This window comes from Lates calcarifer, linkage group LG6 (genome assembly GCF_001640805.2).
Source record: "Lates calcarifer isolate ASB-BC8 linkage group LG6, TLL_Latcal_v3, whole genome shotgun sequence".
In the NCBI taxonomy this organism is placed as follows: domain Eukaryota; kingdom Metazoa; phylum Chordata; class Actinopteri; family Centropomidae; genus Lates; species Lates calcarifer.
Window position 1 is genome coordinate 23,802,078 of NC_066838.1, and position 19,216 is coordinate 23,821,293.

Sequence of the window (19,216 nt, forward strand, 5' to 3'; positions counted from 1 at the left end):
AATAGACCTAGTGAACTTTAGCATGTTCGGTAAATTATGAGAAATGACCGGATAAAGGATGATGATAGCATTCCTACAGACTTAACATTAAAGCACCATCTACTGACTAACAAGTTGAACAGTGTGGGTTTATTTTATCCCCCAACGCTGTATCTATTTTTGCAAAGTACAGTATTTCATATTGGAGCTAAAATCCATGACAACTTCAAGCACACGTAGCAATCACAAGTTCATATTTCCTTCCTTCAAATGTTCAGTTCTTCCTTTATCATTATTCTCCAATTCAACATGCTCCTCCTTCAGGGAAATTACATAGCCAACCACCTAATCCCAGTCGTGGCGAGTGCTATTCCACGCTAGCAGACCAAATTAAACATCTCACTGAGATTGCTGAGAGAGACAGGACGTACAGTCGTCTAACCCATTCTCTATTTTTGAAGCTTCTAAATAATTCATAGATAAAACAAAACACAACAAATACCTTGAGACGCGTGCTACCCAGTAAGTTAATCCCACAAAATGAAATAGAACTTTATCTTGCAGCTCAAATTGAAGCAATACCGTGATATTAAAGTGTGAAAGAGAACACAAACACTGCAACAAATTACAAAATGCCAGGGGGACCAACAACAGTATTACAGAGGATGGCCAAATACCATTTCATTTTAGAGCGTGGGACATGCAGTTCAATGCTGTCGTTATTGTCAATAAATTCTAACATGCAAGCTAGTTGGACTCATCACCACCAGTGTCATATATACAATCATGATGTAGCTGCATGATCAACTTGGGTAATTCACAATTGTGCACTGTCAGAGATATCATGCAAGACCAGCAAAAAATACTGATTATAATCAAGAGGGAAAAAAAAATCAACAGCTCCCAAGTTTTGTGTGAATCAACCCTGTAAGAAACTCCACAATCCTAATGTGCCAGACTGTGTTGAGATGTCATACCTTCTGCTGTCTGCTGCTCGTTTTGTATTACCAATTTCCCTGTGATCAAAAGCATTAATCTAAAAAAAGGGGATATCTGAGTGCAAATATCATCTTTATATGGCCATTACTTATTAATCTTTATGTTCATTCCGGGGCCACTAAGTCATGTCACCTAGATGTCCTCTGAAAGCAAATGGCTCGAAACAGAATATTGAATTACATGTTCCCCCTATTTACTGGAAAAGCAGGTCTTGAAGATAGAAAGCAAGGTGATATTTACAGTAGCCTGCAGCAGCATGATGTGCCCTGCCAAATCACAACTCAGGTGGGCCAAGATGCTCCTCCATGTTGGGGAGAGGACAAGACTGTGCCACACAGGGACATACAGAGAAAACACTCATATCTACAAACTGCATTTGTGAAATTATACTCAACATAAACAATTAGTGGTGTTGGATTAAGTAATTTTTTTTGCACTTTCCTGACATCATCTGTCAGTCAAAATGTGGCCTGTACAGTATTTTTTCTGGCCTTTTTGTTGGCAGACATTTTGACATGTCATGGTAGGAAAAGCACAGGAGTAAATCATAAAATTAATGATGGCTGAATTCCATTTAGCTGCCTCAGATTCAGGGTCCTGTTATTGCGTGTGCATGTTGGCTCACACTGCCATGGTTTACTGGGACAGAGCCATTGTTCATGTTATTAGTAACACCTGTGCTTTTCCGTCTATGACAAGTCAAAATGTCTGCTGTGAAAAAAGGCATATTAGATTTCAGTACAGGCCATTTTTTGTTTTGTCAGTTTTGCTATGTTGACTATCGCTGTTAAAGAATAGCTCTGGTATTTTTGAACCGGGGCCTTATTTTCCAATGTTTTTGGATGCAAATGAGTGGTAGGGACAAAAATATTTGGAATCAGTGCAGTAATGAGCAAGTACAGTGTACCCAGTGTAATCCAGTGGGTAATTGTCCACACCAAAGTACATCCACTAAAGTGCTTAGTTTGCCACTGACAGGCTCAGATTGTTATTAAAAGTGTCAAGTGACAATGATGTGTATACGATTCCTACAGAGATAGACCTTTTTATTAAACAGTAAGATCCTTTTTGTTTATCCAGAAACACCACTATATCTCACTACCAGACTCCACTGATAAAAACAATAATTTTTACCCCACAGAACACAACAGTTGCTGGATAACACTGCCTTACTCAGTTAATTTACAAAAAACAAATAAACTAACCGATTGAGGCAGCTGTATTCCAGCAACTTTCATGTTCAGCAAGGTAAAATCACAGTTTTTGTCTATGGAGCCTGGTATGTTGGTATGGTGATGTTTCTGGTCAAACAAAAAGATCAATCTCAGTAGGAATCCTGTCCATAAACTTAAACTCTTTAGTTCTTGTTAATGTCACAAAAAGAAATATCTGAAAATTCCCATTTCACTTGCATTTCACTATTTACATTCTGCTAATTCAAATTTTAAGACAGCTTATTCATTAAAATATTAATCAATGCTTCTGTGAGCTGGCTTTTTCTGTAGTTTAAATAATTTTTAATCAATTTGCAAAGCAGCAAATGAAACTTTATCTTTTAAGATGGACAGATTTTCCTGATAAATATACACAGCTTTTGACACAATAACCTCTGCGGCATGATTTAATTTCCTAATGATGATATGGGACTGTTTAAAAGAAACACTTAGAGGTACAGATAGTGTGGCATACGAACAAGAACGCTTTATGGTTAATAAAGTGTTTTGATCATCATATATAGGACTGGGGAAACAGGTGCAGATGAAACAACTGGAACACATGGTGGAAGCCAGAAGCTCAGCACACCTGTTCCCTTCCTGCTTAACAGCCTCGCAGTGGATCGTCTCTGGAGCACAAAATAACTTCCATCTCGCACACACAGCACACATTTCTCCAATTCTAATAGCACAGAGATGGAGAACAGACATTTGTCCCTTTTAGGGCCAATAGCAATGGTGATAAATGAAAGCAGGACTCTTTCTCTATGCTGCTGGAAGATCTTAATGCGTTTTCCCCTGGTCTGTGTAGACAGAGCACTCCACAGGGAGGGAGGGGAGGATAAGTAACTATAGGAGGTGGTAATGGTGTTGGTATCGGCTGGTGTTGTTTGCCCTAGCTGTATTGAAGCGATGGTCCCTGAGGAGCCTGGCACAGGGAGCTGGGTTTGTCAACCTTGTCTGAGGGACTTAATATGAAAACAACACTAATGAGAACCATTTCCATTGCTCTGTTTATTTTCAGAGATGCATTGAGCGGGGCATACGCACGGCTCAGTGATCGCACGTTGCATTGCATTCATTATGGGGCCCTGGATGGGCTACTGATACATTACACACAAACACACTTATAATTGCATTTTTTTATTGTTCAGTGCTACTTTTAATGCTGCACTGAAGCAAAATAGGCTCCATCTGACCAAACACATTCATAAGGTTATGCATCTGGTCTGCATTTTTATTCTTTTAGAAATTCTGACTAAAAGCTAAAAATTAGATATATTTAATACAGATTGAATGACTAGAGCAAAAAACTATATCTATACCCATAGTGTGTATTCTATAGTATCTGAAGGGGTACTCTCTTCATCAATAAATGACAAGCTTCAGCAGACAAGTATCATTTCCTCAAGCAAAATGAATCCTCCCGTGTCCATCTATTCACTCACAGACATGCCATTTTGAAAATCTCTCTAAAGTGACATTACTCTAGAGATTGAAACCACTATTTCATTGAGCAGAAAATTGCTATTGAATTTGGAGCTGAATAATTGGAAGCCATGTTCCAATGCAACCCGCTGAAAAAGGTAGAGTTATGTTTTACTGTCACACTCAAACCAATGACATTCTGAAGCTGAGCGGCACAAATGGTATGGGTATTGTTGGATGGGACATTGCTCTCCTTTGTATATGAGCCATATCAAGCAAGGAGTTGGAAGGCAATCTGGAAAGGATGCAATTCGCTTTGATTTGATAGAAGGCAATGAATGGAATAAAATAAATAAATATCAGCATCCTAAAGAAAAGGTACAAGCATTCAGCTGTGCAGTTACATTTGTTGTATAGCCAAAAAATACTGGCAATACTGAAATTTGAAACATGGACAAATTCTTCAGTCAACAATTTTTGTGCAGCTTTACAGGAAAATTCTGGGAAATTTTCTTTGTTCAATCTGTAAAATGAATTAAATGTTTATTATACATATAAAATGTTACGTTTACATGCATCTGTATCAAAAGTGAGACAATATTCCTCCTGATGTGGTAAGAATTTCAACGGCCTCTTGACAAAATTCACATTTACAAAACTGCAGCCATTTAAGAAAAGAATAACTGCTTCAGTAGCTCTTTATCTGTTTGCTGGATTTCTTGTGTTGAGGTTGGTGGCACTGCCCCCCCACCCCCCTCCCCCCTTCCCTGCCCCTCCCTTCATCCAGTGATCGTTTTGTGAACCTGTTAGCCTGTCATTGGTTTAGAGACTCCAAATGACCCTGTGTTTCTGCAGAAGACTCATTCATCCCCTCCCTCTCCCTCCCCAGGCCACTGGCAATACTGATGACCACCAGAAAGACACACACGCACGGACACACACACGTCTTCCAGACAGACATTAGCACATGCACACACACACATTCACACATACACACACACGCTGATGGCTGCTGTGGTTTGCTGGTGTAATGTGCTTTGTTGTGTGAAGGTATCAATCAGAGGGGAGCAGATTATTAGAGTGTCTGAAAGAGATCAAACAATGTTGCCGTCTGCACCCACACATGGCTGATTTACAGGCAGGCTGATAAAGTACTGCAGCTCTCTGTCAGGGGCTACATGACGGCTCGCCGCGCTCTTAGGATAAATTATTGCAGAGGCCCGCGGTAATGTCTCTCCACCTAGCAACCAGCCGCCCCAGCCGCTGCCAGGGGAGCCCTGCCTCGTCTGCCATAATGGCACTGTGTCCAGGGTCAGCAGTTACTGTATCGTAGCGGGGTGGGAGGGATATATACACACACACACGCTTGAATGCACGCGCGTGCACGCTCGCGCGCCGTTTCTCGTTTGTCTCTACACCTGCCATTGGAAGCAATGCCAAAAGACACTCAGGGATGACTACAGGAGGACTGAGTGGACACGGGGGAGGCGCTGATGTCTCGCTACAATTTTGCAGTAGAGCAACATTTTGAAAAACTGACGCCACTGTCCCAAACAAGCCAGCACCAAGAGAGGAGGTGCCACCATTATCAAAAAATAAAGCTTGGCAAAAACATTATAGAAAGCCATTTGTAACACTAAGTCTGATCTCACTTGTGTGATTGGCCGAGAGGCAATTTCACAGACACATTATTTCATACTAAGGTGTCGCTAACTGTCTCTGTTCTTATGTCAGCATGCAAACCTTCACAAAAACAATCGCCTCCTGATTGATAGGAGCCTAATAGGGACATTTTTATGTGCTGGTGTTTTTATGACAAAACACAGTATCTACTTAATCCACCTTCCAAAACAAGACTACATATTTTGAGCTGTGCTTTAGCAGACAGTGACAAAGATAGATATATAGACAGATAGGCAGGAATCAAAATGAATAAGTCACCACACAGAAATGGATTTCACTTACAGATGACGCATAACTATTTTATATCCCGCTGAGTTCCTGGCCTTTTATTTACTCAAGATGGCTTTTTTTTCCTGCACACTGAGCAAGGTCAGAGAAAGTAGATTTCACCCTAGAAATTGGCAGGGAAGACGCGGGGCTGCAAAAAGAGGGAAGGAAAACTATACAGAGATGCTAAAAGATAGATGCTGTCGATTGAGCGCAATGAATATTTTACTGAGACTTTCTCCATTAGAGCTTTTCAACAGTATCTTTCTATACAAAACAGAGTGTAAAAAATAAAAAACAAAAACAGCCAAAAAAACAAAAAAACATCTAGAACTAAGCTGGTCCACAGTCAGGAGTTCAGAAACTGGCTTTGGCAAGTCGTCTGCCATTTTAGTAGTGACTGGGTGATCGCCTTCTCCCTGCCCCCTCCCCTGTGTTATCTCGCTCAAAGCAGTGCCATCCCTCCATTGTAATAATGCCGCTTCCCAGCAGCCCTTGGAATGACCTTTCTTTAATTAACTGCATCTTGATGAGCAGATCTACATAGAATGTGAAGGTTAATTAATGAAGTATCACTGCTTAGTCTTAAAACCATCACCTAGCGGATGACAGCCAGCCCACCACTCTCAATTTTACCCCCCGATCTCATTAGCAATGGTAGGCCAATGGACAGCTCGGCTGTGGCCAGTGGATCTCAAGTAAATTGTATCAAAGCCCTTTGATATCCTTCATATGGCTACATAAGACCATACTCTGACTCTACACTTTGAATAATATATGAGTAATGCTCACAAATACACACACACATTCTTGCATCACATAATGTGTTCATGTTTTTCTCTGAGGTATGAATCTAGTCAGCAACCCCATAAATAATTCAAATGAAGGTAAAATAATATTTCAATTAAGATCCATGTAATCTGTTTCCTGCAAACAAATACATGATGGATGGTGATGGATAATTCTTGTATTATTGCACAGTTTCATCTTGATAAGCTTTCGGTTTCCGTGTGATTTCATTTCAGGGCACATCTCAGCGTTGCTTATCACTGCAATTTGGAAAGAAGATCCACATTAGCAAATGTTTCCCAACTACTAAAAGTGTCTTCGTATGGCAGCTTAAGCTGGTAAAAGATGGGACGATGATGATCCAGGGTCTACTGTTACAGCACATTTCCCAAAACTGGCTGTGCTCACACAGCTTTTTGTCTATCTATAATCTATCAGAGTGGGGGATGAGACGAGCTATCACCTCAGTATGCACAGCACTTAGAGCACAAACGCTAGGTGGACATGTGACACTATCCATCACCATGGATGCTAGTTTTTGTTGCTGTTGATTGCAAGGTTTCCCTCCTGGGTATCACAGGCCAGTCGAGCCACCTGGGCTCATTTACCTCCCCACCTGGCCTGGACACTGGAAAATTAAACTGAAAGTATCCAAGATTACTACCCTGGGCTGGGTTTTCTGGCTCCTTTCATGTTGAATGAAAGCCCCAGTCAAAAGGGGATGATTTTAGAATTCATTCAGATTTTGCACCCAATTGAATATTGTGCAGTTCTGTCATTATCCTGCTATAAATCTGCCAGCTTGTATGCATCGTATGCAGTTTCACTGACACCTAACAACTTCTCTGAGTGACTCTGTGTGCTGCTGTAGCATTTACAGATGTGCATGTAAATCTCCATCAGGAAGCACTATTGTCTCTGTATCAGTATTTCTCAGCGCTGAGAAATATGATTGAGGTTCTCCAAGTAACCTTGCTTTAGCCCTAAAGTCAAAGCTGGACTTCAGGCAGCAGCAGAGGCACAAAACAACTTCCACAAGACAGCGGAGTTTGACAAGCACGTGTTTATCCTTTTTATCCAATACCTGCAGAATAAAGAATGAAATATGACACATACACCCAGACCATCTGGATACAGCTAACCCACAAGCAAAGCAACCAGTCTCTATTTGTTTCTCTTAGCGCTACAAAGTTATTGATTCTTACCATTTACCACTACAACCTTCTGAAAGCAGACACAACCTCATATGTAAAAGCTGACATGGATGACTTCATGACAGGCTAACAAAGAGTGATACCCCCTGCTGTCTCTTACTCCTGTCTGTGTATTTAAAGAACACAATTGAATAGCATTAGTTAGTGTTATATCTAAACCATATTTGTATCCAGAATGAAAATGATTTCCAAGCCTCATTTATGGATCAACTCATAAAAAAAAAGACAGAGCAAAATTCCATTTTGTTTCTCATAAATTGTTAAGATTTTGCCAGAGTAAACTTGGTCCCTAATTGGTGTAGCTTTTTGCTACCACTGATACAGTGTCACACCTTCACTGATGACTGTCAGGTAAACTTTCTATATAGAAGTATTTCTCTCCGTTGAAGCGTCTATCTGATTTCCCTTTCAGCACCTCGAATGACACCCCACTAAAAGCTGGCACAATACGCTTCCCGCACACAACGCTGTCACCAAAGACAACTTGGGAGAAGCGAGTGTTTTGAGAGTTTGAAACAAAATAGCTGGTGCAGCATTTCCCCATTTCCGTCTGAAATCCTTGACACCAGAGGATTTACAGTGAAGTGAAGTGAGGTGGGTGCTGTATGGAACGAGCTGTGGGGGCTGAGTTAGCTGTGGTGGGGTGGGGGGTCCACGCTACACTCATGCTGACAGGGATCCTCCCTGTAGCGCATGCTTTTTTTTCCATTAGTTCCTTACTCACTCTCTTGCCCTCCAGACCCGCAGAGTGAGGAAGATTTAAGTGGCCAGTCAAGTGAAATCCCCAAGGTTTGGCAGGTGTGAGGTCTGGCTTCATTATCTACAGACACCTCTGTCCAATTATGAGCCTTGCTCCCTCTGTGACGATGATGATGCCGTGTGTGTGTGTCTGTAGGTGTGTGTGTGCAGGGCATGAATAAGCCACCCTCATTGTTATCTGTCTAACTATCAAGATTCCCTCCTCCATCATGACATCACTGACAACTTCACACAAAAAAAATGCACGTGTGCGCACACACATTCGCACATCATACATGCATGCGCACACACACATGCACCACCTTTTGTTTAGATTTAGCCCTGTACATCTGTCTAAACCCAAAATATTCAGCCCATGGCCTCATTTCCTGCTCTGTTCTACTTGGGAGTAAAAAGCAACACCTGAAACCTACTTGCACAATAATGTTAATGGTCAGTTCCCAGCGACGATAATTAGGACTCACTATAAAGAAAAAACAAACAGCCACAATAAATTACAAGCAGCCATCCTGTGATCAAAAGTCTCACTGGTTTTGATACATCTCCATGGCTTCTCCATTTTGCTGACCCACTGGTTCCAAAATGTCAGCTACTACAAACTGGAGCACTGCCTTGTAAGCTGCTTCAAACAAGCACAGGGTCTCTTTCCCTAGCCTGATTTTGGACACCCCCTGCTGACACTAAAGTATAGTACAAGGCACCAACAGTATCTTCTTCTTCTAGTATGGGAGTCTACTAAAATACTTCTGTTTTTATAGAAATCCTTTTTTTAATTAGGAGACCAGGAAGCTCCTTTTGTTTTCTTATTGGTAAAATTCACATTTTGCATACCTGCCACTGTGGCTACATTAACATTTGAGTCTCTATATCAGCAAAAACTTAACAACTCTTAACAATACATAAAATTTTATACTGCACAAAAATGGTTACAATTTTGTCTTCATTTATATCCCAGCATGTTTCTAAGGGTTGAATACTCTCCTCCTGCTATTGTCTATGAAGCCACATGTATCCTCTAGTCTCTGGTTAGCCTGCACTCATCTGCAGCCCTATCATCTGCATCAGTTGGCAGATACAAAGAGCATAGCGCTGATTTGCGTGTGAGCATGTGCGCCTTTTATGTGTAGCACGGCTGCACTTGCTTCGCGTGTGCAAGTCTGTGTGTGTGTGCGCACTTGTGTACACTGTCTTTTTATATGATAAAGTGGGAGTGTTGGAGGCATCTGATGGTTCCCAGACTTTGGCTCCGTTTTATCTGATGCTGCGATGGCAGCTGTTGACCAAAGGAATTCATACATGTGTGTATAATTTGTCTTATGGCTCAAAACAAACACTGGACTTGGGACATCTTTTACCCATTCAATTTGACATGACACAAACAGAAGGTCACTGTGTGTGTTTGGTTTCTGAGTTGCTTAATTATAATTTCAGGGGTTCCTATGAATAGATTAAACCACAAATCTAAGCACATTACACAGTATTTTCTCAGTGTTCTATATAAACACATATATATATATATTTATATATAACAAACCATTTAGATACGTGAACAAATGTGGGCTGAAGCATGTTGCGGCACAGCTTTGAACTCACCATTTTATTTGCTTCCTCTTAATGATAATAATCTTAGGACTGGCAGCAGCGAATGAGCCTCCCCTGAATCACAAAGAAAAAAAAATGACATGAATTAATAATGAGCAAAATTACTCAAACTCTGCACACCACGACCTGCCGCAGCACGGTGAGCAGTGGGCCCTAAGGTGGCAAAGCTAGATAAATATTTTATGTCTAAATATGATTTTGGGGTCCTGAGCCTGCTGTCTGACAATCCTGCCCAGATCCTTGCAGCACATGGCTAAACCATTAAGCTAAAAAGAGACTTGGAATCTGTCTGCAGCTCTTGTCTGGACAGAAGCAAAACTCAGAGATCAGGTTTATGTGTAGCAGCCAGCTTCTGAGGCTTGTGTCTTGCCAGTGAAGTGGGAAGACGGTGTTCTTTGGGTGCCCTCAGGTGGAAGCCTGGTATAATTGCTGTTGACAACCTACAAGTCATTGTGCAATTAAAGCATCTGCCGCTCCTGTGTGGCAGCGGGCTGTGATGCCTTGTGACAGCTCGTAGCCATTAAGCAACTGTAAGCAGCTGGCGTGCCTCGGTGGGGGAAAATAATGTGACAGAGGCACTCCCCCCTATTGTTGCCCTTGTCTCATTGGGGAAAAGAGGGACATTACATCACTCACTGAATACTTGGGCTTCTCAATGAATGGGAAAGGGGCACGTCTACAAATTAGAACTGGCACAGCTGGATGTCCAAATAGTACTTTTTTCTGAAGACCACTACTGAATAAGAGTTTATTGTTTTAAAAGGATAGGGGGAAGCCTTGTGAAAAAGCAGCATGCAGAGTACTTCACCAGTTGAGATTGGTTAAGGACTGTAAATTAGAGCTTTAACAATTAGCCGACTGATTAGTCGTTTCATTTTCATTTGATTTGTTTCACACAGATCAGAATAAAGTACAAATAAAATCATACTGTTCAAAACATAATAGGAATGGGTGAAGATGGGATAACCCAATGAGCTGGAGGAGATTGTGAATAGGGGCCAAGACGCTGCATGTACAAATACAGTCACAAAATACCTGAAACTAACCTGAAATGCCTAAAAAACACAACTAAACGGTCCCAAAACATCCAATCCATCAGTCCAAACATTACTACAATAGTAACTAATAACCAGTTCTGTCAGCTGACAGAAAATTAATTGCCAACACTTCTGATTATCAGTTAATCACTTAAGCAATTCATCAAGCAAAGATGGCAAGAACGTAGCAGTGTTCGTTTTTTTAAATGTGAATATTAACAGGTTTCTTTTGTTTTCTATTATAGTAACTTTGATATCTTAGTACTTTGGATTGTTGGTTGGACAAAATACAAGGAATACAAGTACATTAACTTGTATTCTAGGTAACCATGATGTTAGCTGCAGCCCTACTGGGTGTAACGACGCACATTACTGTTGGTGCAGGCCAAATAATGAAAGGACCAAATTACTCCGTCATAACAAGAGGGAGGAGAATCGTAAGCTGTGAGTGTGAAAAGTGAAAAGAGCAAATTTACAATTCTTTTGATTGTGAAATATTTAGTCTAGATCAAAGTCGTACTGGCCTGTTCTCCACTGCTGGGGGGTTGACACAAGTCTTTCTTTAATTACCACAGATCTGAGTCATTTGAGTGTCTCATGCAAATGTGGTCTTTTGATGTACATTTAACTGTACTGAGTTTGTGGGGGGATTTATGTGCATGTGATTTGCACGCTCTTCGGTCAAGATCTAATTATTTATTTAATTGTCTCCATTTCATGTCATTCAAATCTCAAAATGCCCTGAGAAAACAGTACTTTCTTTTTAATATGACATGAACAGTTACCATACAACTATGGGAATCTGTGTGGACAATCCTGACAAAATCAAATTCAAAGACAATGGTAAATCAACTAGTCAGATTCATGTGGGCAGGCCATGAAAGGCCCTGCAATTGTGTGTGTGTGTGTGTGTGTGTTCATGTGTCTGTGCCTGTGTTTGTGGTGTGCGTGTGCGCGCACCTCATGTCTGACTCAAGGATTTGCTGTTTCAGCAGGGAAGGAATCAGTCCTGTGCCTTTGCCATGCAGGAAAGTCGGCGTAAGGAAATTCCTGAGCTTCACAGTGGCAATCAGGCAGTTAAGGACCTGCCACTGAAAATGGAGCTGTATGTCAGTCACTTTCATGGCTTATTCACACCAGCACAACTGCTCTGGCATAAAAAGAGGCATTCTCATTCACTCACCCCAACAACCCAGTAAATTGCCCTTACTTGAAAGATGGTGGAGTGTGTGTATTTAAGTGTCCTACAACAGAAAGCTTACCTTTCACACGAGAAATAGTCTTTTAAGTCGTTGTAGGCATCACGGTCGGTGCTAAGGCTATATTCTGAAATGTGCTAACGTTGCAGCCTTTTGACTCTTTAAACACACGTCGGTTGAATTCAAATATATGTTGTGCGACTCCAACAAACAAATAGTTTGTTAAAGTAGGCCATTTTATACGACTTCCAACACGACAGGTGGCAGTAATGGCCCTGCTAGGCTCTCTGGAAAGGATATTAGCATGAGAACCTTTTCAGTTCGCTTAAACGTCTCTCTCTTTGAGGCAAATGCTGTAATTTATCTGTTAAAGTTGTCTTTGAGTAGGTCTTCTAGTCTTTTAGAGAATAAGTAAATAAAAATTTGTGAACATCGTATGTGGTTTGGTCGGCAGCTGTTGAGTTCAACTCCTTACAACAATAGTAATGCTGCATTCAATGACTCGCAAATACCAAACCTCAGCAATCCCACTGCTTTTTACATAAGAATTAGCCCAGTATATGTTAAAGGGTGAGTTCACAAGTACCCGTCTGAACAGATTTGTCTCCTGTGACCATTCCTTCTGTTCATATTGGCCATTAAAAAACACATTCCTGATGTAAATTCAGTACAAGTGATGGGGACAAAATGACCAGCACTTGTTTGTCTGAAGTTACAAATGAAGTGGGTTTCTTCCAAAATATTTTAGATTAAGACAGGTAGCATAAGGGGTAGCATGAACAAACGTGAAGACCTCAGGTTTGCAATTGGTATTTTTGATTAACTGACTCAGAATATAATGTATACACTTGACAATTAAAAAATAAATATGTAGATTAAACAAATATTGTTTAATACAGCTGTCAGCTTGATGATTTTTCATTATGTAAAAAAAACTTAGATCAGATAAGAAACGAGTTAATAAAACATAACTGAGGGCATGATTTCCTGTCAAACGGTAATTTAGATTTTTCCCACCGCATTAAAAGCAACGCATGACGTCACTCGGACAAAAAACCCTCACTGCTGCCGCAAACCCCACGTAGCATGTCGTAAAACCGATCTGTATCAGTGTTCTCAGAGAAGTAAACTGCTATTGTCATTGATGTCCAAACCGCGGTAGATTTTACAATATGAAATATGTAGTAGCTGTGCTGGCTGTATGTACAGTCGAGCCGGTACAGTTTAACAACATGGTGGACGTGGTGTAGGCTTTGAGGGGCCAGACGATGAGCTGATCTACAGCAAAACAAGCCCGAAAATGGCAACATACAACACCGAAGGTAAAGGAAAACAGCCGTTAACGAGGTCCTTAAATAAATCACGTCTGTTACAACTCATTCCTAATATTGTATATATCTTGTCGCCAGGTTCATATACGTACATCATACAACTTCCTGTTAAAATCATGGGTTCCTGTTTTGTGTTGTCTGCTCTCTGCAGTTGCTGCAGGACACCCTGTTGTGGTGGAGGTGAGTCCAGACATCCATATCTGTGGCTTCTGCAAGCAGCAGTACAATAATTTTGAGGTCTTTCTCGCCCATAAGCAAAATGGGTGTTCCCTGCCCACCTCTGACCCATCAGCCACCTCTGCAACAGCCGCTCTTACAGGTAAAACACTGTAGCTGTGGTTTTGTAGTTAATATTTCACATGCAGCCTTGATTTGCAGTCTGATTGTTTTATGCACTGAAAATCTGATGCATTCTTGTCCTGCTCAGATTCCAGCGCTGAGTTTGTTTTCGAGGAAACCTACCAGACCTGTGTGGTGAGAGGTGTCAAAAAGATCCTGACCAAAGCACAGAAAACACCCTCCAAAAAATTAAAACCTACCCTGACTTCAAAGAGACACAGCTGCTGTTTCTCAGGTTGGTGCCTCTTGTGGTTTATGACTGTAACACATTCCTTCTTTTCAGCCGCTGAGCAGGGAGAACTGTACCTCCTGCCAGTCGAAGTTAGATTAACTTTCCACAAGTACACACACCTTGTAAAAGCACTATTTCTTTTCACCCACAGGTTGCACTTTTAAAACACAGTATGGCCAAAAAGACATGGAGCGGCATCTCAAAACCCACACTGGTATGTCAACACTTCTGCACATGTGATGCTCTGTTGCTGGAGGCCTTAAGAATCAGATATTGACACAAGTTGTTTTTACCATCCGCCATCCAGGTGAGAAGCCGTTTGAATGCGAGCTGTGCCACAAGCGCTTCAGTCGGCGGGACAAGCTCAACATGCACAGCCGCTCACACACAGGCGAGAAGCCGCACAAGTGTAAACACTGTCCCTATGCAGCAGCAGACAGCAGCAGTTTGAAGAAGCACCTGCGTATCCACTATGATGAACGGCCATTTAAATGCCAGATCTGTCCCTATGCCAGCCGCAACTCCAGCCAGCTCACCGTGCACCTCCGCTCTCACACTGGTAGGGAGACAAAAAACCCTGAATTGTCAGCAGCTGTGGCATGGTGTTTTGTAGACTGCATTGAAAACATTTTGTGTTATTTTATAGCATGTTTTCTTTTTCTCTCTCAAAGGGGATGCACCTTTCCAGTGCCAACAGTGCGATGCAAAGTTCAAAATCAACTCCGATCTGAAGAGGCACATCCGGATACACTCTGGTGAAAAGCCTTACAAATGTGACTTTTGCGAGTACCGCTGCGCCATGAAAGGCAACCTGAAATCTCACATTCAGATCAAACATGGCACTGAGAACTCCTGCCACTGCATGCACTGTGACTTCAAGTGTTCCAACAAGACTGCTCTGCGGGAGCACACGAGAGAACACCAGCCCATTCAGCCCATGCAGTGTTCCAAATGCACTTACTCCTGCTCCAGCAAGGGGGCGCTCAAAGTCCACGAGAGGATCCACTCAGAGGAGCGACCCTTCAAATGTGACTTCTGCAACTTTGCCTCCAAGCAGCGCAGCAACCTTGTCATTCACAAAAAGAAGTGCCACTCAGATAAGCCAGAGAAAGGCAGCGGTGGGAAAGGTGGCAGAGGAGGAGGGAAAAGTGGAGGAGGTGACTCCCCAAAGCCTCTCAGCTCCCGGTACAGGGCCAAACTAGATGCAGCTCGAGCCTTCTGCTGCGACTCGTGCGATGCTTCGTTTGTCAGGGAAGACTCCCTGCGGAGCCACAAAAAGCAACACAGAGACACTCAGAATGTGTTGCAGCTCCATCTCTCTGCCTCAGCCAATGCAGTCAACCTGGTTCCTGTTATCACCTCACAGACCAACACCCAGCTTGAAGTTCCTCTCCCATCTGACTCAATGGCTCCTTACAGCAATGCACAGCTCAAAATCATCGTATCTCACCCTCTGGGCCAGGAGAACTCCTTAATCCCAGCTGGTGTGGATAGTCAGAGTAAGACCAACATGGTCCTGCTAAGCCCAGAAAGCCAGGACATGGTAGTGAACTCCATGATCCAACAGGTCAACCTGCTAGCTCCTATGCAACCCCTCGGGTCGTCCCAGACTGCAGAAGCCACCCTTGAACCCCAGACGGTCCTCTTGACACAGCTCACTCCTGAAGACACCAACAACCCGCTGCACCAGGCCCTGCTGCAGACGGCAATAACCGCTCAGGACTCCAGCAGCAGCACGCAGACTTTCATCACCACCTGCTCTGAACTGGAGGGCCTCAACGCCTTGATCCAGGAAGGTGGCACAGAGGTTACAGTGGTGACGGAAGGGAACACCGCCATGGTAACAACAGCAACGCCACCTGACATGGTGTGTGGACCAGCAGCAGCCATGTCCAAACCAGGAGGGACAGTTACGGTTGAGGAGAGTGCCTTACCTTGTGAGGAAAGTGCGCTGCTGGTGCCAAACATCGGGCTGGGAAGCCAGAATGTGGTCATCCATGGCGTTCCACTGATTGTGTCCACTCAGCCACAGCAGAGTACAATAGAGCAGCTCTCTCCTCACACACTCTACTCAGATACACACACACTGGAAGGTATCCCACAATGATGCCCCTTCTCCACCAAAATGGTTCCATTCCAGTTGGCGTACCTAAATTTGAATGGCTCTGAGCATTTCCACCAAAAATAAATTGATTCAGAACCCAAAAAGTCAGTTCCCAGCTGGATCCAAAAAACAGCAGGTTTTCAAGTGCAAACCGTAACAACATCAGCAGGTGTATCCTGTTCTGGTTGGAAAGAGAGGATGGAGAAGGCACCATTGTGCATTGTGCAACATCCTCATTAAATTTTGCCATCCTTGATTACAGTAATTTTGCTCAAAATTGGTGGAAATGCAGGATAATTCAGTGGCTAGCACCAAGGTTCCAATAATCCTGAACAAAACTGTCTCAAGAACCAGAGCTAAAAACAGGTATAAGTGGAGGGTTTGGTGTGTTTTTATGGAAATGAAAAGACTGTAACTGCATCATAAGCTATTTCTTTGCCAGAAAGAACTCTTAGGCCTAAAGGTCACATATGTGCAGGCCATTTAACAGCAACAGTTATTGTTTCTAGCAGTTTAATCATTGACCACTGAAGTAACATTACTGTTAACTTTGGAGATATCACAGTTATAGTTTTGAGATTTTAGAATAATTAATTGTTGTCTTAGCACATTAGTTCAATCAATGTTGTCATGTTTAACACTGAATAACTTTTGGATATGAAAATTAATCATTAGGGCATAATTTCATACACTATTTTCAAGTGTAATTTCCTGAGGCATCAGAACTAATAATGTTTATTTTCAGCAAACAGAAATTCTAAAATGTAAAAGAATAAAGTGTGGAACAAATGGACACAACGTGAAATTCAGTGAATTTCTTTGTGCCATGGTTTTCTCCTGTTTGACCATAAGGTGGCAGCAGAGTTATAAGAGTAAAGGGTGAAGTTTGCTTTGAAACTGGATTGCAGTCTTGTAGTATTGATTTTTTTTTTTTTTACTTTTTTTTTGGAAATAAATATTTTCAAGTCCTCATTCTGAATCTATGAAGTAGATGTCAATTGTAGAAAACATTAGACCACATATCAAGGTCTTATTTTCTAAAAGCCAAGTTGCTCTCCCAATAGATTTTTCAATAAAGTGCCTGTTCTTCTTGTGGCTATCTATTATTCTGGCCATTTTTACACTCAGACTTCAGCACTTAGTATTTGCAGAGAGTGAAGGCTGGACCTGAATAGGAGTCTCCTGTGAACAGTTGACCATTGATTTCTCTCTCGTCCCTCAGCACTAATGGCTCTCCTGATGCAGACTCCTACATTTTGTGGCTCAGCATGGCCACAAACTCAGATGAAGTTGTTGAAGTTTGATGAATGACTCTTTGCCTGCACTAAAGTTTCACCTCAGACTTTGTTTGTGTTTCTAAAGGTGAGCTGTCTTCTAACAGAAAAGGAAACAGTTCTCACAATACATAGCAAAGAAATATTATGATAATACCCATTTAGTAGTCATACATTTAAGCTCGTGTGACATATTACATATCTCATCTTTTACCTCATATACATTTAACTATGCCACAAAATTCAAAATTTACATTTTAATGATGTGAAATTTTGCATCAGCTCAATTCAGCTGTACCTATACTTCTATTTCATGCTACTTAATTACATTTATGCAGGAAATACTGTACTTTGTACAAAATTGATAGCACTGAGATGCCTGTCTGTTAAATATGAAACTATGGTTAGCTGTTAGTTAGCCTAGGTTAGCATAAAGACTGCAAATAGAGGGAAACCATTAGCCTGGTTCTTTCCAAAGGTAGAGTTAGCGCCTGGCTGCCTAGACAAGAAGTACATTGCATAAAACCCTGTAAAATACAGACTTGGAGTGTTTCAGTTTCTTTTTTAAACAAATGAGGTGTAGCATGTTAACAGTGAGCTTTATTGTTACCTTTGGAAAAACCAAACTAGCTGTTTCGGCATGTTTCCAGGCTTCAAGCTAAGCTCAGCTAGCCAGCTGCAGGCTGTAGCCTCATATTTAGGTACTGTATGAGGCAGACAGGCTATGAGAGTGGTATCAAACATAAAGGGTATAAATGTCAGACTATTAGCTAACATTTAGCTCCCTTTCGCTAAACCACATCAATAATCAATAATCATATTTTGATAATGTAATATGTCACTCAAGGGGCCGGTCTGCTGCATAATAAGTAGGTGTTGCCCTTGATGCTTTAAGTACCCTACATTTTGCTACTTGTACTTTTCCTTCACTAAAATAATGTATGGCTTTTACAGAGGATAGCTCCTCTTTTGAATCTGCAAAAACAGGAAATCTAATTTAGAGATTTTGTTTGTTTTGCTGCTCAAAATTAATAAGCAACAAATTGTTCACAGCTTCAGGAACATAAACTAAATAAACTCCATTCATAATGAGCACCTTGTTCTGATTCTTCTCTGGCTCTGGACTGGGCTAAATTATGCTCTTGAATTATCAGTAACCACACTCACATTTATATTATAATCTGATCTGTGGTGTCACTGGTGACCCTTCTGAACATTGTGTGTGATTTCAGAACCAAAGTCTGTCGCCTGATCTTCAGGTGGAATTGCAAAAAAGCTCCTCAAATTCCATTATGTATGAAGATGAGTGTTATGTGGGAAAAGCAAGAAGTGCTCTCTGGTGTATCTCTTTGATCTATTATCTAACAGACTTCCAGACCCTAATCCTGAGCACTCTTGAGGAGGAGAGCCCATTTTTTCCCCCTTCCCCTGTTCCATATGTGACATCATGGCTGAGTTAAGTGCTTTTTCTCTGGCATACAACAACTTTAGAGAGTTGGTTGAAGGGAGAGTTTCAGCTGTTAGAATCAAGCTTAATTTACTTTGCATATGTTGGCTTTTAGAGTGAATAATAAATGAATGATGAGACAGGTCACACCTTATTTTGAGCATGTGTTGTATTTAGTTTCTGTTTAAATATAGCAACAATTTTATCAGAAAATGTTACATTTTGCTTTGATTTTTCCATGGTTTCATCCTTTTTTCAGGGAGATAGCAGGAGTTTTAAATGGATCTCTTGATACTGTATGGCACTTCTCAGTTCCTTC

At 41.5% G+C, this 19,216-nt stretch overlaps 1 protein-coding gene and 1 long non-coding RNA gene across 2 annotated transcripts in view; one reads left to right on the top strand and one right to left on the bottom strand.

Annotated features, from left to right (window-relative positions):
• Positions 1-12,694, bottom strand: part of LOC108894249 (uncharacterized) — a 57,015-nt gene extending 44,321 nt beyond the window's left edge. Inside the window, exons 1-3 of the long non-coding RNA XR_001962797.2 lie at positions 12,234-12,694; positions 11,932-12,062; positions 9,926-9,988 (exon numbers count right to left, since the gene is read on the bottom strand). This is a non-coding gene — a long non-coding RNA (uncharacterized LOC108894249). The remainder of the gene's footprint in view (positions 1-9,925; positions 9,989-11,931; positions 12,063-12,233) is intronic.
• Positions 12,695-13,221: 527 nt separating this feature from the next.
• On the top strand, positions 13,222-17,271 carry zfp64 (zinc finger protein 64 homolog (mouse)). The gene is made up of 6 exons (XM_018692991.2): positions 13,222-13,492; positions 13,653-13,820; positions 13,929-14,075; positions 14,224-14,286; positions 14,380-14,631; positions 14,744-17,271. The coding sequence occupies exons 1-6, from the start codon at positions 13,471-13,473 to the stop codon at positions 16,177-16,179; spliced, it is 2,088 nt and encodes a 695-aa protein (XP_018548507.1). The 5' UTR covers positions 13,222-13,470; the 3' UTR covers positions 16,180-17,271.
• The last annotated feature ends 1,945 nt before the right edge of the window (positions 17,272-19,216 follow it).